This window comes from Onychomys torridus, chromosome 22 (genome assembly GCF_903995425.1).
Source record: "Onychomys torridus chromosome 22, mOncTor1.1, whole genome shotgun sequence".
Classification (NCBI taxonomy): domain Eukaryota; kingdom Metazoa; phylum Chordata; class Mammalia; order Rodentia; family Cricetidae; genus Onychomys; species Onychomys torridus.
In genome coordinates this window covers 30,297,595-30,320,166 of record NC_050464.1, presented here as the reverse complement: position 1 = coordinate 30,320,166, position 22,572 = coordinate 30,297,595, and the positions used below count along the sequence as shown (strand labels likewise).

Below are 22,572 nucleotides of genomic sequence, written 5' to 3'. Positions count from 1 at the left end.
CTTAAATGTACATACACCTTATCAAGGAGGCTGTCTTCCTCATCCAATAAAACCATGATGGGGGCCTGGTGAAATGGCTGCATGGCTAAGAGCATTGACTGCTTTTGTAGAGGACCTGGGTTCAGTTCCTAGCACCCACATGGAGGTTTACAGTCTCCAGTCCCAGGGGATCCAACAATCTCATCTGACCATTGTAGGTACCAGACGTGGATGCGATACACAGACACACATGCACACAAAATACTCAAACACATAAAATAAAAAAATAATTAAATCTAAAAAATTTTTTAAAGGCCATAACAAACTAAAAATGGAATTGCCTTTGAAATATGCAAAATAGCATCTGAAAGGATGTCACCATCATGACAGTAGATACAGCTAGAAGCTAACTTTGGCATTCAGGCTGGAGGCCGGACCAGTAGGACTTCTCCCGTCATCTGGGACAGGTGGTACCAACCTTAGAAGGGGGTACTGGTGCCGCCAAAATCTTCTTTTAGACCTCACATCGAGCTTCAGTGAACTCTGGCTTCAAACCAAATTTTGAATGCCAAGAAGCAAAGGCAAAGGGTTAAGGTTGTCTGTCTTTCATTTCTTAGAAGCTAAAGTATTTTAAAAACCAAGGACAGCTCAATTTAGATTACAAAAGGGCTCTCTGATGAGAAGCGAATGTGCTCCTGACTGTATTTTGAAGTAGATGGTTAGAAAGCTAATATAGAGTTTGTGGCTAAATATAGCCCTCCTTTAAAGGCAGAACATATTGCTGGGGGAAATGTCCTCCATCCCAGGACTATGGCACGGCGTAACTAAAATGTTTTTCCATTCGGTGAATTTGCAGTGTTGGGGAGTATCGTTCAGTAGACCCAGAGCAAAGTCCAAAATTGGAAAAGCAGCTGAGCCCAAGGTCATCTCTCTTGTTTCCAAATATATCTTGAAACAAATGTAAGAAGGGCACTTTGCTGAGTGTTATCTGGACATATATAGTTTCAATCAAATTCTTCAAGAAGTGTCAGAATAAAAGCTGAACATTTGTTTGACATGGCCAAGTTCCTGGCAAGTGGTCTTCTTGATGGCTGAGGCTCTCCCTGGCAACTCGGCAACTGTTCCAACAAAAACTCTCTTGGCTCTCAAGGGAAAGAAATCAAGCACTGTGAAACACCAGCTTTGATTTTTTTTTTTTAAACACAGGAAATCATAAACTTATAAAAATCTCTCCTAACAAAAATATCCTTTTAGGATATTCTGTTCCTCAGCTAAATTCTTTAGAATTATCAAATCTTTTTTTTTACAAATCCAAAACTGTTACATATAATTATTATTTTTGCCAGAGCTGAGGATCGAACCCAGGGCCTTGCACTTGCTAGGCAAGCGCTCTACCACTGAGCTAGATCCCCAACCCCTTACATATAATATATTTTTTAAAGTGTAGACGATACCTCCTTAAAGGCTGGATTTTTGTCTGGGTATGAAATGATCCCCCAATATAATAAACAAACTGGCTGACTGTCTATTGCTCCTCCCCACCCCCAGGTAAGCCCACAGACGATCATGTGCTCTGTACACAGTGAAGCTCTCTCTCCTTTATCAACAGTTCACACAGAAGCTGGACAGTATGGACACCCAAGACCGTTAGACTCTGATAACTAACTGCTCATGGCCCCAGGAACGCAGAACGTTCACAATCTGCTTTCCAGCAGCCTCTCCCTCATCCCCAGTGGGTGCTGCCTTGTACCCCAGGGCATTCGCTTCTGGAGGTTTCATGCTCCCTATGGAGCCCTGCTCCTCTCCAAGCCCGATTCTACACATGCTTCTAGATGAGGTGGAAAGGCGTGTGAGTATTGCTCCTTGTTGGACCGTCCTAGATCGCTCAGCCGAAAGGGTTTTCTTTTAAATTCGGAATCGGTCCCTTAGATATCTTAACCCCTGAAGGATTGCAGCGCCCTCCACACAACATAAAGGAAATAAACTAAGTCATAAAACAAGGGTCTGGAAGTCCAATAGAGTTCTGCTCTTCGTAACAAACTTTGATATCTTGAAATACTGAAACTTTCAGAAAGTCTGGGGCAGTTCTGCTTATTGCCTGAACGAGCACTAGTCCATTCCCACTTCTCCATTGAAGCCTCCTTGACTTTTCGTTCATCTTCTGGTCTTTCCTATATGCCTAGTTTTTGTTTTTTTTCTCTTCACTTTCCCCTCATCTCCACCTGCTTTTAACTAGTCACTTCCCAGGCTGGCATTGAACTCTTGAGCTGGGGGATCCTCTTCCTTCACTTGTTTCAGCTCTCGAGAACCAGGAGAGGAGGCATGTGCCACTGTACCAGATCCAGATCCCGGATTTTTTTGAGCAGAATGAGCATACATTTAGGAAAAGTGAGAAACAACTCCCCAGAGTGGGAGGGGTTTAGGGAAGGACACCCTAGATCACTGCTTTGCTAGCCTTCCACCGTACCAGCATCTCTAACACCTGGTTATTAGGTCTGGATGTTTCCTATTGTTTAATGTATTTTCATGTGCCTTTTCATAAAGTCTAGCTGAGGGCCCCCAGCGGATACTTGAAGCCAAAGATAGTGCCAAATCATCCTTTTTATTGTACACTGTTTTTTCTGTATATTCATACATATGATACATTTTAACTTAGTAGCAGAAACAATAAATAGGCTGTGATAAAAGTTATTTCAAGCTTATGAATTATGATGACATTTTTTTCATTTCTAATTTTTGGAGTACAGGTGCCTGAAGCATCAGAAATCAAATCTGTGGGTCATGAGGGACAGATGTACAAAGCATAGGAGCTTAGCACATCATGGTGCCGCCCCCCCTCCCCATGCAACTGGGCCACTCATTGAGACCTCCTGTCATTTCCTGAACATGCCATGTCCGTAAGTGATTTTGAAACTTAATTATCTAATTTGCGTGTGTGTGCACGTGTGCATATTCCTGCTTATTTGTATGTGGGTTGTGTGAGTGTAGTACTCCAGGAGACAAAAAAGAGGAAATCAGTTCCCATGGAACTGGAGTTCCAGGAAATTGTGAACTTGTGCCATGTGGGTACTGGGACCCCAATCCAGGTCCTCTGCCAGAGCAGCCAGTGCTCTTAACCACTGAGCATCTCTCCAGCCTTCCATGTTTTTCATGTCCATAAAATCTTAACTTGTCCTTGCAAATCCAGACATGGCTTGCTTCTCTTTAAAACATTCCTCAACCCATTTCACAAGAACTGCATATATAACATTACTTTTCTATATAGTATTTGAGTGTGAGTTTTGAAAATTATGTTTATTGTATATATGTGTGTGGTCAGAGGACAGTTTTCATTTCCATATGGGTTTCAACGGTCTACTCACATCACCAGGCTTGGTGGCAAGCACCTTTACCTGCTAAGCTGCCTTGCCTGTCTGCATACGAGGTTTTTAGAGCAAAACTCAGCTCATGTAGCTCTTACATTTCAAAACTCCAGTACAGTGTCACACACACAGGAGACAATACTTGCATGTAAACAAATGAGTTAAGTTTCATTCTCCAGTTAATAAAGTATCTTACAAATTCCTCTAGTTCAGAAAGCAGCTGTGTCTTAGCAATTTTATAGAAAGAAGGCAAGAGATGTTTATATACTGGTCAAAATCATTTTGGATTTAATAAATTTAAACACATTTTGTAGTCTTGCTTATTATATATATATTTTTTTGTATTTGAGTTTTTGTTTCACGAAATTTTTACAAATAAAAAATTGGCCTTGCCCAACTATACAACTATACAACTTTACCATTTCAGCAGAGGCAGTCTTTGTGTGTGTGTGTGTGTGTGTGTGTGTGTGTGTGTGTGTGTGTGTGTGGTTTTTCGAGACAGGGTTTCTCTGTGTAGTTTTGGTGCCTGTCCTGGATCTCACTCTGTAGACCAGGCTGGCCTCAAACTCAGAGATCTGCCTGGCTCTGCCTCCTGAGTGCTGGGATTAAAGGCGTGCACCGCCATTGCCTGGCATCAAAGGCAGTCTTAAACAGCGCCCTTCGGAGCTTCCTTCGGCCTGCATCATTAGCCTCAGCTTTCCTGAGTTCACTGACTCAGTTTCTGGTGTAAGCCCTTGTCTCCTTGACATAGCCCATGTTGAGCATTAGGGAAAATCTGTTCTTCCAATCAGTGAGCAAGACCAGTTTTTATTTGAAATAATTTTATACATATGGGAGTTTTGCCTGCATGTATGTCTGTGCACCATGTGTGTGATGCCTGAGGAGGCCAGAAGAGGTATCAGATGCCCTGCAACTGGAGTTTAGAGAGTTGTCAGCTGTCATGTGGGTGCTGGGAATTGAATCCAGGATTCTGCAAGAGCAGCCAGTGCTCTTAACTACTGAGCCATCTCTTCAGTCCCAAATCCAGTCTTTAAAAAGGTACTCTAAGTTTATAAGCAGCACTAAACAGAATTTAATGCACATGGTAGTTCAGAAACAACTTGTTTACAAATAAACACCTTGTCTATACACTGGGTCACATGTCGAGGCAGCAGTTTAGAGCAGAGGTTTTGGATGCCAGCTCTGCCCCTCATTACCTGGGTTAGACTAGGGAAGTCTCTGTGCTCCAGCTTCCCCATCAATAAACAGAGACAAATGTCCTGCTTCACGGAGAATCACCTTGCTTCCTGGACAGAAGCTTGTCAAGCTCTGCCTGGCACATACCTGGCACTCAGGAATGGTTCAAGTACTTTCTGCTTTATCGTCATGGTTATAGAGCTTTGGGAGATAAAATCTGCTAATTTGTTTCATTCCTGTTTTAACAAAGTCCAACCTCTGACACAGGGATGTGCCTGAGCTCTTTAAGAAGGGAACAGGTTCCCCTGTAAGGTGTGAGCTGCACTGTTACTCCACAGAGCTGGAGAGCAATCCCCTGCAAGGGCAGAGCAAGGCGACTTTGCGCTGGCTGGCAGGGCTCCCTCCAAGGCCCTAACAGAAGACAATGTGAGTCATCCTTGGGCTCCTTTGAAGCAAGAGCCTGAACTCAGCTGAGTTCTATGCTATCTACCAAGAGCAGCCTAAGCAGCTCCTCATAGAGAGCAGCAGTTACATCCTCCAATAAAGCTGCACCTCAGGAGCTCACCGGGAAACAGAAATCTTTCATTTCTCCCTAAGTTCTCAAGAGTGAATTTCCATAACAGTAACCAGATCAGTGACGCAAGGTTCTAGAAAGGAAATTGTGAAATTACCAGCGACTAAGAAAGTACTTCCAGTTTGCCAAAAGAGGGAGCCTGGGAGCAGAAGGCACGTGTTTGTCCAGGCCTCTCAAAAACTACTTATTTGGACTCTTGGCTTTATTTTTTTATTTCTTTTGCAAGGTCTGGGTAAGAATATACCATATTCTTTTTTATTTTTTTTTTTTTCCTCCGGAGCTGAGGACCGAACCCAGGGCCTTGCGCTTGCTAGGCAAGCGCTCTACCACTGAGCTAAATCCCCAACCCTTTACCATATTCTTACACATGAACCTATTTTTTTTTTTTTTAAAGACTGTCTTAAGACAGAAGAGTCAGACATCAAAACACATAGATCACCTTTAATGATCCTTCTCTACCCTCCCCAGACAAAACACTCACCTCATGCCTGGCTGCCACAGCAAACAGCTCTAATTAGACCGTCCTCATTTAGTGGAAAGGGAGGAAGGATTGGTGTAAGTAGAGATAATTATGCCTGTGAAAAAGGTGCAGATCTATCGCCTTTCTGGCTGCTGTAGACTGTCTGGAAGACAGGGCGGTACATATGCTCCAGACCTCCCTTACCACAGTATGGCCAAGCTGTGGGCAAGCAAGCTCAGGGCAGGCTAATCAGCAGGGTGCCCATTACCTGCTCCCGGAGGCAAACTCCTCCCTGCCAAGCGAGAGGCATGATGTAAGTGCCAATGCAGAAACAAGCCTTTTATTCACACTCACACTCATCAGGCACCAGCATTGGGTGAGTACCTGTGTAAGATGAGGGCTGTCTGAGACACACACCTCCACAGTTCTTTTTCAATGTAAACTTTGCCTCTGTGAAAGACAGCTTTGTCTGCGTTACTCATGATGCATTTTTTTTTTCAAATTCAAATCCAAAGAATCCTGCCAATTTACACATTTTTAGTTGGAGTGCATACATAGCCTCTTATTTTACTCAAATTATTTTAAAAAATGCTTGGTATCATTTTAGCATTAAAAACTTAAGGAACACATTTGGAAAGTACACAGAGCTTAAAATTTTCCCAAAGATGTATAAATGTCATGCATGCTAAGAATTCGGCAGAATGGTGAACATCAAATCAAGGCAGATGTGATTCAACAACTTCTTTTAGAATTGCTGCCTGCCGAATTAAAGTAACATGGCAAGAGGCATCAGCTAGAGGGTTAACCGGGTTAACCATTGCTGGTTTGAATTCCCTTCACTTTCCAGTGTTCGGAGGCCCTCTAGCCGCTCCTCAGCTCTGGAAAATGTGACTTTGAATTCAACTGATCAGAACAGGAAGCATATCCTTCTTCTGGATTCTTCGTAAAGGGCAACCTTTACAGGATTATTTCCTGAACCAATAGTGAGGGAGAGGGAGCTGCAATTGACAGTCAGTCCCCACAACAGCTGGCAACAGCAGCCCCAGAGAAGGAAATATGATTGCAAAGGCAGACTCACAGGCTACATTCTTCTCCTTTATTTGGGCCCCCATGTGAAAGACACATCATTTTCTAAAATGATTAAGTACTCTCATCAATTAGCCAGCTAGAATATTAACCTTAGAGGAAAAAAAAAATGGAGCAAGCTCTGCTTTACTAAGTGCCAGCTGTCAGAAACTGTCAGGGTTAGTCAAAGCTCGTTACTGTTAAATCAAACCATGGACGAATGGAAGGACGTCTGCATGAAACCCATTAAGTCGCATGACTAAGTGTCCAATGTTACATAAAAGCTATAAATAACTTGTTCTTTTAGAGGTTTTTTTTTTTCAATTTGCTTTTCTTGAAGTTATAACGATGTTCTGTCTCAATTAATAAAGCAATTTCGGAGCTGCCTTTGTGTGTAATCTGCACACTTGTTCTGTGCAGAGGCAAGATGGCAGGTGATAATCAATCAGAGCCCTGAGCAGGCCTGTGGGCTGCCGTCCACAATCCCAAAACTTAAGGGGAGAAGCAGAGGGAGTGTAGGCTAAAGCAGATCAGCCTCTACGTTGAATAATCTTGTGAGATTTTCTCCGGGGGAATAAAATGAGGTTTCTGTAGAAGCCATCTTGTCTTCCAAGTGGTCGCTACGGAACTCACACTCTGGCTAGCGAAGAATATGTATCCCTGAGAACACGCCAGCCTCCAGCTGATCTGGCACGAACATCATCTACCTCAGTGTCCAGAAATGGTTACTGAATTAAGGAGGGTTTCCCTCCACACACTAATGTACAGCCTTGCCTCTTTTAGCTTCTGACATAAAGGAAGGACGGGGAGTGCTGGTGGCTGACACTTGCCTAGGTAAGAGGGTGAATAAACTGAGGACCAGACTCACCCATCCACACCGGAATGCTCAGCTTCTCCTTCTTCCCTTTCTCTTCTTTGTGAGCGTGTGTGTGTGTGTGTGTGTGTGTGTGTGTGTGTGTGTGTGTAAGTGCCTATGTGCACAACTATGTGTGAATGCATTTGAGTGTGTAGTCGTGTGTGGAGCAGAGGCTGACACTGTGTTCTGATTACTAATGAGCCTTCAATATTAAGAGCAGATCAAACTTGGGACAAAGAGACACATGTCTGCATATCTTACACAACACAAATTTTCATTTTTTTTTTTTAAAGAACTAGCTTATGAAGGACAGACTAACAATTTAAAAACCCGTGTTTTCAAATCTAAAGGCCAGAATTTTGAAAAACAGATTGAAACCAAAATGAAGTAAAAGAGAACATTCGAGTTTACTATCTTTCTTTAAGGAAAACCAAAGCAGTCTTTAAGTATCCAGCCAAATGAAGCAGAGGCTGGAAGCACTTTGAACTCCTAAATTTCACCAGGAATCTTGTGTTAGCTTTCCAGCCCATGTCACATCCAAATTTCATAACAATTTTTATATTTATAATAGCAGTCCTCAGTACAATCGCATGATTGTATTATTAGCTCTCCATCGATGTTTGGTGAAAATGAATAATAATCCTGTAAGATGAGAAGTGAATATTATAAAATACTTATAAAAGAAAAGATTGACACCAGTATATTATTTAAGATCAACAGCCATGCCATGTTCCAGGCTTTATTTGCTTTTGAATCACATGGAGAGAAGAAAGGCTTTTCAAAATGTTAAACCGGCTTGCATTTACAGAAGAGGAAGAAACTGAAGTGAAACCCTAGGGTCTGCTGACTTCAGACAAATGTTTCTTCAAAACAAGAGATCCTAGTTCCTAAAAGAGTCCTCTGAAGTCCGGAAAAAAGATTGAGAAAACATTAATCCACTGGTTATTACAGCTTTAAAAACTAGATGGTTCTTAATGGACACATGTTTACATTACAGATAGCAAGCTTAGTCCCTTTCTCATAAAACTCAGGATACCACTTGACGTCTAAACTAAACAAACAACGCAAGCCTCTTCTTCATGGTAAAAAGACGGAATCTGCCTTCACGTCATTTTCCGAGACAACTTTAGGAGGAAGGAGTCTGAAAGCAAAGGATGAACAAACCCCTTCCAAGCAGGAAGCGCTGTGTGCGGGTGCCGCCCTCACAGCCAGTGACAGACACAGGGCTCAGAGCACCAGGCGGTCCTCTCCGCCCTCCTGAATTACCTGACCAATGGAAATCTGGTTTTGCTGCTTTAGAAAGCACTGCTTTTTACACTCCATCAGCTGCTCCAGATCACGCCACATCTTTGCTTGCTTCATATTTGGACCATGACTTTCCCGTACAGCCTTTTGCTTTTCCCGGAGTTTCTACCATTCAAAACAAAAGCAGTAATAATACATTATTGGTTAAGGAGACTGACTTCTGGCATTATGAGGCAGAGGAGTATGGCGTGTTTTATACATTTCATAAGTGATAACGAAGCAACTATGTTCTCCTCTAAAACATTTACACTAAGAATATTTAAAAAGTTAATTAAATTTAAGGTACCTGTAGAATAACCTGAAGTTAAAAGGATCAGAAAAGGGAGCTGGAGCTATGACTGTGGTTTAAGAACGTTTGCTATTCTAGCAGAAGACTCAGGTTTGATTCCCAGCACCTACATGGTGGCTCACACCATCTGGAACTCCAGGCCAGGGACTCTGATACATGCTGTGGTACACTTGTGTACAAGCAGGCAACGGTCACACACATCAAGTGTAGGAAACAAACAAAAAAATAAGGAGAAAACAAGAGGAGGGGAGGGGAGGGGAGAGGAAGGGAAGAGAGGGGAGGGGAGGGGAGGGGGGAAATGAGAGGAGGGGAGGAGAGGGAGGAGAGGGGAAGGAGAAGAGGGAAGGGGAGGGGAGGGAGGAGAGGGGAAGGAGAAGAGGGAAGGGGAGGGGAGGGGAGGGGAGGGAGGAGAGGGGAAGAAGGGGAGAGGAGGGAAGGGGAGGGGAGGGGAGGGGAGGGAGGAGAGGGGAAGAAGGGGAGGGGAGGGAAGGGGAGGGGAGGGGAGGGGAGGGGAGGGGAGGAGAGGGGAAGAAGGGGAGGGGAGGGGAGGGGAGGGAGGAGAGGGGAAGAAGGGGAGGGGAGGGGAGGGGAGGGGAGGGGAGGGGAGGGGAGGGGAGGAGAGGAGGAGACAAAGGAATCAGGGAAGTAGTCTGGTCTGAGGTTCAGCTGTGGCTCTGTCACCAGTTAGAAGCAAAGTCTCAGCTTCCCTGGACCTCAGCTGTCTCAACTGCCAACTGCAGCTAGTAACAGGGAATAATAAAACTATGTGCCTTATACTCTTCTTCTTCATGTGCTAACACAGATGGAAATACTTGATAACCTATATTGTATTGTGTATGTTATCATTAGATGCTATATTTGACCCTGAAGTACAGTCTATGTAAGTTCAAATTATCAAACCACAGGCATATCTTCTTCAGAGACAGCAGTGATATTTTTTAAAAAGGTGTTTACCATTTAATAAGCCAAAATTTTTATGAGAAATATTTTTTATAAATAAGACCAGCAACAGGAAGAACTCTGAGTTCTAGGCCAGCCTGGTCTACAGAGTGAATTCCAGGACAGCCAGAGCTACAAAGAGAAACTCTGTCTCAAAAAGAGAGAGAGGGACAGAGAGAGAGAGAGAGAGAGAGAGAGGAGAGAGAGAGAGACTTGTTTATTTTTACTTTATATGTATGGGTGTTTTGCCTGTATGTATGTCTGTGCACCATGTGCATGTATGGTCCCTATGAAGGCCAGAAGAGGGCGTTGGATCCCCTGGAACTAGAGTTACAGATACATGTGAGCTGCCATGTAGGTGCTGGGAATTGAACCTGGGTTCTGTGGAAAAGAAGACAGTGCTCTTAACCACTGAGCCATCTCTGATTTTTGCTACTAAGTCTAGATAGTTCCACCTGCGAAAACTGTTTTACTCCCTGACCATAACTATAAAGAGAAGTACAAAAGGTTTGACTAATTGCAAAAATATACTTTGGTTCTGTAACCTGAGGAAGGCTGACTGGAAAGAGCAGTCAGCAAGAAGCGACAGTGAGGAAGAAGGGTGGGGCTGGTAGTGCACACACATGGAAAGGGGCTGGCAGTGCACACACATGGAAAGGGGCTGGCAGTGCAGTGCACACACATGGAAAGGGGCTGGCAGTGCAGTGCACACACATGGAAAGGGGCTGGTGTGGGACTGGCGGGTAAGAGAGATTTGTCCTGACTGGGCCAGGCAGGAAAACTCTAACTACAAATGGCGTCCAACATGTTGGCAAGAGTTTCCTCCTAAAACCTGAGAAAAAAGATTCTAAAACGGAGCTAAAAACAGCTTCCTAGTTGTCTCTCTCAAGTTAGCCGCAGCCTGCCAGTTTGAGCTACTATGGCGGGTTTCTGGCGTGTGTGTCTGACCTGCAGTGTGGCGGGAATGAGGAATCTACAAGCAGCACTTTACTCTGTTGTATGGTAGATTTAGCCTTTGCTAGTTTAAAAAAAAAAAAAAAAAAGGTTTCTGGGCTATGCACTGCTTTTATAGAACTGCTTCTGATAGTTGATGGTACACACGGCTCCAGACCCAGAGCTGGTGGTAAACTGTACCACCGCCATGTTGGAAAGCTGAGGTGGGCGGAGCCGGCAGCCACAGGGGAGTTTCAATCTTACAAAGATGGATATTACACAGAGAATCTGGTTTATGTTGTTTTTGGGATTTTTAACTGCAAAAAAAGATTTGATCATAAAAGCTGTTGAGTTAAACAAATATGTAAATTTTAAAGGTACCTTGACTTCAAAATTTGGATATAAAGATATGTTGCTTTGGAAAAGAGTCTCTGCTTTTGTTTCCACAGAAAGCCAGAGGCTGTGGATTTGTTCCAGATTAAGATACATCAGGTTTGATCAGCCAAGACCACCTGAAAGGTCTCTGGTGACACAATGGCCCAGATGATTCAACATCCAAAATGGTTTCAAGGCAACTGGCTCAGAGGTTTACCCTCATGGACTACTCCATAATCCTAAAATTTTCTTTGTGTTCCCATGAGATACAGCGCCCCCCCTCCAGCAGGAAGTAGTAAGAAAAACTACGCCCAAATTCCCAGCTGGCTTTGGAGATGGAATTGGCTCACTCCTTCTCTAAACCCAGACATATTGCTAAAAGAAAAGGTTAAGAGATTCTTGTGTCCCAAATCAGAAGAGCCCTCTGGTGTGGGACAGAGAAAACCAATATTTTTCTTTAAAAGCAGGTTGATTATAAATGTGATCTCTTTCTAAAGAATGAAAGGGGATATGATATAGATATAATAGGATAAAAGGATAAATTAAGGAACTTCTAAAGAGCAACAACTTGTTTAAAATGTTTTACATTGGTTTAGATTTTAGTCTATTGATATAAACTTAGTTAATTGTGTTATATTGTGTGTATATTTCTACTCTTGTTTAAGGTATTATGTTCATATAGCTCATTTAAAATTGTAATGGATAATTAAAAATAGATTAATAACTGGTCATCTATGATAATCATACTCATAGCCATGTTAGTTAAGTCTTCTAGGTATACACAGAGATATTTCAGATAGACAGGTACTCTTCAAACACTTCAAAGGTCTACAAAATATGGCATTTAAAATACTTTTAAAATTTAGACTTTCTGGACAGTGAGACATGTCTGCTCCTGGCAGCACCAATTTACTTCAGAGAGGAGGATGGGCATTGAAGACACTTCATATCTTATCTTCACCTTGGCAAAAATAGCCATTTGGGCAAAAAACTGTTCTTGCCTGGACTGCTTGATCGACTGGACATGCAGGACCCATAGAAAGGTGACCACTAAACTTTGCTTGACAAAATGGTCCTTCAGGTTCCTGCTTCGCAGAGGAAACTGCCAGACATTCTATAGGACACTGAGAGAAGTGATCAAGAGACTCTAGCCCTGTGGGCTGAAGACAAATGCCCCAACTTTACAAAGGAACATTAAGTGACTGTTCAGGCTGCCAGCTGTCTCTGTCTACCCTACAAGACTCCCGAAAGTTGCTTACATCCTTCTCCCATTTCTCAGGTAATATTATATCCTTCTGAGGTCTTTGATGTGGTTGAAGACTAGATAGTTATAATTTCCTCCATTATGATAAAAGATAAGTTAGATACAAAACCTTAGACTCACAAATATAAGATAGATAGGATATCTTCTTTAATATTATAACTGTAATTCTTGCTTGATAATTGTTTTGTTATATGTAATTGTACTATGTAAAAGTTAAAACCTTCCTAAAAAAAAAAAAAGAAAAGGGGAAGTGCTGTGGATATCACTCTGTGTAAATAAAGTTCTGATTGGCCAGTGGCCAGGCAGGAAGTATAGGCGAGACAAGAGAGAAGAGAATTCTGGGAAGTAAAGGCTGGGTAGAGAGACACCGCCAGCCGCCACCATGAGAAGCAACATATAAAGACACTGGTAAGCCACGAGCCATGTGGCAAAGTATAGACTAACAGAAATGGGTTAATTTAAGATAGAAGAAGTAGATAACAAGAAGCCTGCCACAGCCATACAGTTTCTAAACAATGTAAGTCTCTGTGTGCTTTCTTGGTTGGGTCTGAGTGACTGTGGGACTGGCGGGTAAGAGAGATTTGTCCTGACTGGGCCAGGCAGGAAAACTCTAGCAACAGGCTGGCAGTGCACACACATGGAAAGGGGCTGGCAGTGCACACACATGGAAAGGGGCTGGCAGTGCACACACATGGAAAGGGGCTGGCAGTGCACACACATGGAAAGCGTGCGACAGGAGCAGCAGCACACCACGGTGTGAAGGAGACAAGTGAACACACAGCAGCTGCGCACAGAAACACACTCATCCCTCCTCTTAGGACAGCTCCTCACCACACAGGACACATGAGAGTGCCGAGGGCTGATGCTTGCCCAAATAAGAGGATGAACCAGGATGGAGGCGAGATTTAAACCACTGATTAAATACTGCCCACCCCAGTTATGGATACTGAAAGCAAATATAACAGGAAACAGTAAGAACACACAGGAGAATTTCAGATGTAATTGTAATGTAACCAACCTTTTTTTTTTTTTAATATAATACAGAAAGCACATGATTAGCATATGAAAATTTATGTTGTGAGTGACATATCTCACCACAAACATGTTTGTGTTCACAGATTAGAAGTATTTGGAAAGACCATCGAAGTATACTAAGGATTTTACGAGTTCTGAGCAGGACTTTTTCAGATACGGTAAACCTAAACTATAACTTTTCTTATACTACTGAAATAATTTCTTTGTCCCAAATGCTAACAACCTCTAAAGATTATTTCAAGAGCCAACTCAGGGTGGAGGAGATGCTCAGTGGGTAAGAGTGCCAGCTGAGGACCTGGTTTGGGATCCCAGCACCTCCACCTGGACCCTCAGCACAGAGACAGGAGGTCCCCGGGGCTTGGTGAGGGACGACCTCAGATATCACAGTGCTGTGCGAGCCTGTCTTAAGGAAGTGGGTAGAGGGCATCAGAAGAGGGCACTTAGAGGTCTCTGGCCTCTGCGTGTGTGTACATCACACTCTTGGAAACACTAGCTTTACTCTGGGCTGCCTTGACAATTGAGATCCTCTGCACAAGTGAGGAGTGGGGAGCTGAGATTGTGTTATGGCTCAGTCTGGTTCATTCTGCTTCAAAATACTTTATATCCCACTTTCCCCGAGACCTTGCTTAAGTAAAACATCACACTGGAAGGAGCAGGAAATTCTTCTTGGTGCTATAGACTGAAAGCAGGTTCTTGTACATGGCCAGCATGTGAATTACCACCCAGCTTCACCCAGCCCGAAGTTAATCTGTAAATGATTTAGAAATTAAGCTTGTAAAGGGATTTAAGATTTCATAAACATTTCTGTACACATTAACATCCATCCAGGCACTTTTCATAATTAAAAAGATTGTGTGTGTGTGTGTGTGTGTGTGTGTGTGTGTGTGACACACACACACAGAGAGAGAGAGAGAGAGAGAGAGAGAGAGAGAGAGAGAGAGAGAGAGAGAGAGAGGTGTTTTGTTTGCATGAATGTCTATACCACTGCATGCCTGGTGCCCACAGAGGCCAGAAGGGAACTTTGGAACTTCTGGAATTGAAGTTATAGACAGTTGCGAGTCACTATGTGGTTGCTGGGAATTGACCCTGGTCCTCTAGAAGAGCAGCCAGTGCTTTTAACCACTGAGCCATCTCTCCAGCCCCCCAGGACTTCTCTAAATAAGAGAAACAGAGGAATAGTTTCATATTAACATAACATGGACTCTTTAGATGAAAGTCTATTGACAATCATACTAACTTCTAAAAATCTAAACATCTATTGTTAATGTATTTTACAAATGAATGTTTATATAAACTAATTAAAACACATTAATTTATTTTCTCTTTCTTCCTATCTTCCTTTCTTTCTTCTTACTTATTTACTTTTTTAAATGGTTTTTCAAAACAGGGTTTCTCACCGGGTGGTGGTGGCGCATACCTTTAATCCCAGCACTTGGGAGGCAGAGCCAGGCGGATCTCTGTGAGTTCAAGGCCAGCCTGGGCTATAGAGAAAGATCCAAGTTAGCTACCAAAACTACCCTGTCTCGAAAAACAAACAAACAAAAACAAAACAAAACAGGGTTTCTCTGTGTAGCTCTGGCTGTCCTGGAACTCGCTCTGTAGACCAGGCTGGCCTTGAACTCACAGATATCCACAAGCCTCAGCCTCCAAGTACTGGGATTAGAAGTGTGTGCCACCACCACCTGGCTAGTGAACACACACACACACACACACACACACACACACACACACACACATACCCCTGAGATGTGTTTGGAGGTCAGAGGACCTCTCATGGGAGTTGGTTATCTTCTAGTGTAGGAGTCCTGGAGATCGAACTTAGGTCACCAGGCTGACCACACTCTAACTAATGCTCAGCGCTCGCTCACTTGTCCCTTTCAGTTCTTAAGAAAGGAATTAACACCCCTCAAACTGGAGCCTTCCAAGAGAATGACAATGTCAGAGCTATGCAACAGTCTCAATTAGAAACATTAAAAATCATTCTTACCTTACCAAGGTTTTCTTGTTCAGTAATATTTTTGGTGTACTGTTCCCTAGGGAGTCAACACAATGATTTAACTTCAACTTGAGTTGATTCAAACACACAACTAAATTATAAATGAGCATATCGATATCCATTTACAGTTTGGGCAGAATCAGAATGAAGCTCCTCAGATACTTTGTTTTTGTTCAGGTTTAGTCATTTCTTCTAGTAAACAGTAATGTAAAGGGGGAGGGCACAGCATTATATGGGAAATTAAGAAAATTAAGATGTTAAGTGCTATTTTTGCTTAATCTACCCTTAAAACAAAGGCAAACAATTTGATTAAATGTCTCACTGCCTTGTAGAGTCTGCAGGCAGAAGGAGTACACATTAACAAACACTGACCAGTGTTGAGTCTGCAGCTCTGCTCCAGGAACTCACCTCCAGGACAACTCACGACTTCAGAAACTGTAAGCAAATACCATGTACTTCACTGGTGCACGGGCTACTGAAAACTCATAGGCCAAATGCATGGAGATGGGGAACTGTTGAGGTAGACTATAGTGAATCTAGTCAAAGGACTAATACAGAGTTGTGATAAAGAATGAGACAAGTCTACACATACTGAAGTGGAAAAAGTCTAAATAAATTATGAAGATAGAATAATATTTATTTTTATATATACATTTATATGTACATATATTTCTAATGTATCTGCTAACATATACACATGCAGGTGTATTAGCATTTTTAAGATGGCATGCAGCCCAGTATGGCCTCAAACTTAGTGTATAACCAAGGCTAGCCTTGATTCCTGACAGTCCCGCCTTCCTCTCAAGTGCCGTGTCTACAGGGTGTGCCGCCACACTCTTCATTTTCCTTCCTTCCTTCCTTCCTTCCTTCCTTCCTTCCTTCCTTCCTTTTTTCTTTTCTTTTCTTCTTCTTCTTCTTCTCTCTCTCTCTCTCTCTCTCTCTCTCAGAGTCTGACTAGGTATCTGACTGGTCTTGAATTCACCTACAGTAGACCAGGCTGGCCTTGAGCCCACATAGATCTGCCAGCCTCTACCTCCTGAGTGCTAGGATTAAAGGTGTGCATTATGTAAACACACCTTTAATAAGGTCCCACCATTTTCTCAGGCTGGCCTCAAACTCAGGTATCTTAAACCAGTCCTACCCATAATCCTCTAATCTCAGCCTTCCAAGTGTGAAAATCACAGGTGTATGTCAACATGCTCATCTTTTTAAAATTTTTATTATTTATTTATTTATTTGTTTGTTTGTTTTTCGAGACAGGGTTTCTCTGTGTAGTTTTGTGCCTTTCCTGGAACACACTTTGTAGACCAGGCTGGCCTCGAACTCACAGAGATCCACCTGCCTCTGCCTCCCGAGTGCTGGGATTAAAGGTGTGTACCACCACTGCCTGGCTCTTTTTTTAAAAATACTTATTTATTCTTATTTTATATATATTGATATTTTGCCTGTGTGAGGGTGTCAGATCTTGGAGTTACAGACAGTTGTGAGCTGCCATGTGGGTGCTGGGGATTGAACCTGGGTCCTCTGGAAGAACAGTCAGTGCTGTTTTTTTTCTTTCTTCCTTTCTTTTCTTTTTCTTTTTTTTTTTTTTTTTTTGAGCTGAGGACTGAACCCAGGGCCTTGCGCTTGCTAGGGAAGTGCTCTACCACTGAGCTAAATCCCCAACCCTGTTTTTTTTTTTTCTCGAGACAGGGTTTCTCTGTGTCACTTTGCGCCTTTCCTGGAACTCGCTCTGTAGCCCAGGCTGGCCTTGAACTCACAGAGATCCACCTAGCTCTGCCTCCCAAGTGCTGGGATTACAGCGTGCGCCACCCCCCGCCCGGCACAGTCAGTGCTCTTAACCACTGAGCCATCTCTCCATCCCCCAAAATGTTCATCTTGAAAGCACTCAATATCCATGTAGGCTGCTCCATAATGATTAGTTTTTGGTTTTAAAAATATTTTTATAAGGGGCTGGAGAGATGGCTCAGCGGTTAAGAGCACCAACTGCTCTTCCAGAGGTCCTGAGTTCAATTCCCAGCACCCACATGGTGGCTCACAACCATCTGTAATGAGATCTGGCGCCCTCTTCTGTATACAAAAATAAATAAATAAATCTTTAAAAAAAGAAAGAAAGAAAAAAAAAAACCTAACTAAATAAGGGATATGGGAGGAGACTTTAAATCTTATAATTGTTTGTTTGTTTGTTTACTTGGGGAGAGGGAATGTTCCCAGACAAGGTTTTTCTGTGTAAAAGCCCTGGTCTTGAACTTACAGTGATCCACCTGCCTCTGCCTCCTGAGTGCAGGGATTAAAGGCCTGTGCTACCATGCCTGGCTAGATTTAAATGCAAACATTGTTTTTTAATCTCTCTGTGCAAACTTAGATTGTACTATTAGAAGAATAAAGCAAGATAAGTTGGAGAATCTAAGATATCCTAAACCACAGAAGGGAAAATCTAGCAGCGGCAGCAGTGGCAGTGGCGGCAGCAGCAGCGGCAGCAGCAGCAGCGAACGATCATGCCTCTGCAGCGGAGGGAAAAGGACAAGGAGAATGGCACAGAAAGCACCCATGGTCCCGGGGGAAGCACAGGTGGCATCTGCCCACAGGAACAAGGGTGGAGACCCTCCACAAACCCATGAGCCTTGATTTGCCCTTGAAATTCATGAAACACAAGGTCCAACTGCTTGCTTTCCACATTCCCCAAAGGACTGCCAGGATGAGTTAGATGCCATAGTAACCCAAGAAGAATGTACGATGGGATTAAAGGTGTGTGCCACCCCACCCCACCCCCAGTGGGACATACTTTTAATCTCAGCTCTTGGGAGGCAGAGGCAGGTGGATCTCTGAGTTCAAGGCCAGCCTGGTCTACAAAGTGAGTTCCAGGACAGTCAGGGCTACACAGAGAAACCCTGTCTCAGGGTGGGGCAAAGTATGGTTACAGCTCCGATGGCTTTAAACATTCACTAATTCACGCCAGGCGGTGGTGGCGCACGCCTTTAATCCCAGTACTGGGGAAGCAGAGGCAGGCGGATCTTTGTGAGTTTGAGGCCAGCCTGGGCTACAGAGTGAGATCCAGGAAAGGCGCAAAGATACAGAAAAACCCTGACTTGAAAAACCAAAAAAAAAGAATTCACTAATTCACTAGTATCTTAGGTCTGAGACTTGTCCAAATTGTATTAGCATTCTCATTTACATAAATTTTCTTAGGAAACCAACAGGCTTATTATAGTAGTGTGTTAGCCCCAACCTGGCATGGACAGCCTCTAGGTTGTACCCAGTGCCCTGGTGAGATGGCAGTGGGGGGTGGAGTTAAAAACAACAACAACAACAACAAACCCAGGCTATTTCTTAAACCTTGGGGCTAATTAAAAAGAACCAGAATATTGAAAATGGAATGACAATAAGTTTTTGTCTCTGTAGTAATATTTTAAAACATTTATCCATGAATTTAAAATGTAACCAACACTATTTTTTCAGAATTATTTTTTCATTACAATTTTCGAATGTCTTTGTGTATACATGTCCACTCCTAGCTGCACACGTGCACCAGTGGACAGCTGCAGGAGTGTGTCATCATCGTCCACACTGTGGGGTTGTCAGGCTTGGTGGCAAGCACCTCCTCCCTCCCAGTCATTTTGCTGGTCCCTCTCTATAGCATTTGAAGGGACCAGTGTAGTCACGGCCAGTGCTTTTCCATTAAACACCTAGGGAAGATGACAGTCTATAAGACTGTCTACGTACACATGCAGGGGCACTCAGCCACGCGGGGTGTGGAGAAGCCAGAGGTGGATTTCCTCCTTTTTCACTTGCTTCCCTTCCTTATGCTAAAGCAGTCTCTCTCACTGAACCCAGACTGTGTGTTTGGATAGATTGGCCAGTGAGCCCCATGCCAAACATCTGTCTCTGAGACCCACTGCTGGGGTTATAGGCACACGCCACCATATCTGTTCTTTGTGGGTTTTTTGTTTTGTTTTGTTTGAGACAGGGTTTCTCTGTATACCCCTGGCTGTCCTGGATCTCACTCTGTAGACCAGGCTGGCCTCGAACTCACAGAGATCCACCTGGCTCTGCCTCCCGAGTGCTGGGATTAAAGGCGTGCACCACCACCACCTGACTAGGTTGTGGTTTTTTGAGACAGGGTTTCTCTGTGTAGCCCTGACTATTCTGGAGCTCACTCTGTAAACCAGGCTGGCCTTGAACTCACAGATCTGCCTGCCTGTGCCTCCCAAGTGCTGGTATTAAAGGTATGCACCATCACTGCCTAAGCAACTGTATCTGTTCTTTATGTGGGTGCTGGAGACTCACATTCAGTTCCTCATGCTTGTACAGTGAGCACCTCACTCATGGAGCCTCCTCCACAACTCTAATGATTTTGTTTTAAATAAGAAATATTTTACACTTATTTATTTTGTATGTGTATGCGCATTCAAACACCTGTGCCACAGCACGTGTGTGGAGGTCAGAGAACAACTTGTGGGACTCGGTCCTCTTCTTTTGCTATGTGGGTTCTGGGGGTTAAACCCAGGTCATCAGGGTCGGCACTAAGCACCCTTACCCAGGAATCCACCCTGCTGGCCCCACATTGATTTTTTTAGTGATGAAGTACACACTCCCTGTCAGAAAATGATCGGACATTTAACAATTCAGAAGCAATTATTTCTTTCTTCCTTTTTAGACTGATAACCTTGAAGAAGTGAATTAAATTTCTAAAACGTCTAATTTTCAAGAACAAATCAACTATTCTCATTTCTTACCACCGACAATATAGACCATAAGAGCAAAGTTTACACTCTTTGAAAGGACCTGAATAAAGACTTTTATCGTTTAATATGTGAGAGCTAGTATTAAAATCACTCTCTTCATAGGGGAGCTCTGCTCTGGCTTGCCTTGTGTACTACAAAGACTGCTACAGACTACTTCCTCGGCTCCTTCCGGTAACACCAATGCAGAGACACTCAAAATACCCTCTGCAGCGTCAAATGTGACCCCTACCTTTTTGTCTTCTTCCTGGACAGTAAAAAGAAAACATCTGAACTGTGATGATGGGCAAAGAAGGCTTATCTTCTATTACTGCATTTTATTACAACTTGCAATTTAGCTATAAATGTATTTGAAGGCAAGTGTTGATTCATTATAGTGGGCCACAAGTTGAGACTACAAAGTCACCATTTAAGGACTAAGCAGTATCTACACCCCGTTCTCATTTCAAAGGCTGGCAGTGCTGCAGTCACATGGTTTCCAGCTAAAAGGCGGTCGTCACACTGCACAATTAACAAGCAGATGCCCAGAGTCCCAGCCACGTGTGCTTAAAGAGACAACACTAAAATCTTAATGCTAATAAAGAGCAGACAAGTGCACGTGTTCTCGGAGGTGGGTGTGGGGTTAAAAAAAACGATGAATGGACTTGGAAAGGGTTTGCACCCAGATAACTGTGATGGCTCGGCACTGCAAATGTAATCAGTACACTAATTGCATGCTTAGAGGTGGCTAAAGTGTAAACTTTATATTTTATGAGCAGCAGGACCTAGTTCAAATACCAGAATCCACAACTTTTTTTTTTTTTTGAGCTGAGGATCAAACCCAGGGCCTTGGACTTGCTAGGCAAGTGCTCTACCACTGAGCTAAATCCCCAACCCATGATAAATAAACAAACAAACAAACAAATAAATATTTATATTTACTACATGAAAAAAAAAGCAAGCAAGCAATACAATTATATGTATTCTTACCCCATTAGGAGGGCTAGAACCGCCTAAGGCTCAGTCTACAGTGGTAGCTTAGCATGTGATAGCTGAAATGCTCTGTATGTTTCTATCTTATTTATAACCTTCTACAGGTGAAAACATTGAATAAGTTAGTATAAACATAAAAATGACTTGCCTGATTGCTTTCCTTTTTTCTTGTTGATCAGAAGAGACATACGCCTTCATCTCGTCAGTTGCTCGACGCAGCTGAACTTCCAGGTTCTAAATGCAAAGACAGGCTTCAGGAAGTCTTTACTGCTGGGGGATCTCAGGGCCTACCAAATGGCTCAGCAGGTAAAGGTACCTGCCACAAAGTCTAACAACCCGAGTTCCATCACCAGGACCAACACAGTTGGAGGAGAGAAGCCAGTCCTGGAGGTTGTTCTCTGACCTCCACAGATGCACCCGGGCACATGGCAGTCACGGCACACACAGACACAATCAATCAGTCCATCAACCAATGGAGTAAGTTTTAGTCAGGCCTGGTGATGCATGTCTTTGATCCCAGCCCTTAGAAAGCAGAGGCAGAGCCAGGCGGTGGTGGCGCACACCTTTAATCCCAGCACTCGGGAGGCAGAGCCAGGCGGATCTCTGTGAGTTCGAGGCCAGCCTGGTCTCCAAAGCGAGTTCCAGGAAAGGCGCAAAGCTACACAGAGAAACCCTGTCTCGAAAAACCAGAAAACAACAACAAAACCAAGAACAACAGACAGACAAATAACTATATTTAAAATTTTCAGGAAGGCTTCTGATGCACATTCTTTGTCTTACCTTAATCACACAGTTCGTATAATGGTATTTACTTTCCTCCTGAATACATTCTTCACGGAGTGCTCGCACTTCCTACGATACAGAGTGTTAAACGGGCAACAGATTACTGAAAGGAGAGAAGAGAGACTGGCTTTACATGCACAACAGAAGAGTGCGCATCAGAATCCTCTCCCAGCACAAGCTCGGCTACAGTATCAGTGTGGGTACCACCGGTCCCAGACTACTCCAACACTTTCTAACCTGCAGGTACAGATACTCAGTCACTAAGCTCTACTGTGATCAACACTCTGCTAAGAGCTAGGGACACAGCACTGAGGAAATCAGTCAGGTCCTTGCTCTCCTAAACAAGGAAATAGGAATGAAGGATATTTCCAGTGAGTCCAGGTGTTATGTGGGGCCCATGGCACAGTAAGGTGTACCAGGCTGGTGAGGAGATGGGAAACGCTAGGGAAAGTGATCAGAAAAGTCTT

The 22,572-nt window shown here is 43.3% G+C and overlaps 1 protein-coding gene across 4 annotated transcripts in view; it reads right to left on the bottom strand.

Moving 5' to 3' along the window:
- Nucleotides 1-8,173: 8,173 nt before the first annotated feature.
- Nucleotides 8,174-22,572, bottom strand: part of Ift81 (intraflagellar transport 81) — a 69,151-nt gene continuing 54,752 nt past the window's right edge. For all 4 annotated transcript variants that reach the window (XM_036172060.1, XM_036172058.1, XM_036172061.1 and 1 more), the window contains 4 exons: nucleotides 22,103-22,174; nucleotides 21,471-21,556; nucleotides 15,600-15,645; nucleotides 8,174-8,882 (listed from right to left, as the gene is read on the bottom strand). In XM_036172060.1, the coding sequence (XP_036027953.1) occupies nucleotides 8,700-8,882; nucleotides 15,600-15,645; nucleotides 21,471-21,556; nucleotides 22,103-22,174 (387 nt within the window). In that variant the 3' untranslated portion in view covers nucleotides 8,174-8,699. The remainder of the gene's footprint in view (nucleotides 8,883-15,599; nucleotides 15,646-21,470; nucleotides 21,557-22,102; nucleotides 22,175-22,572) is intronic.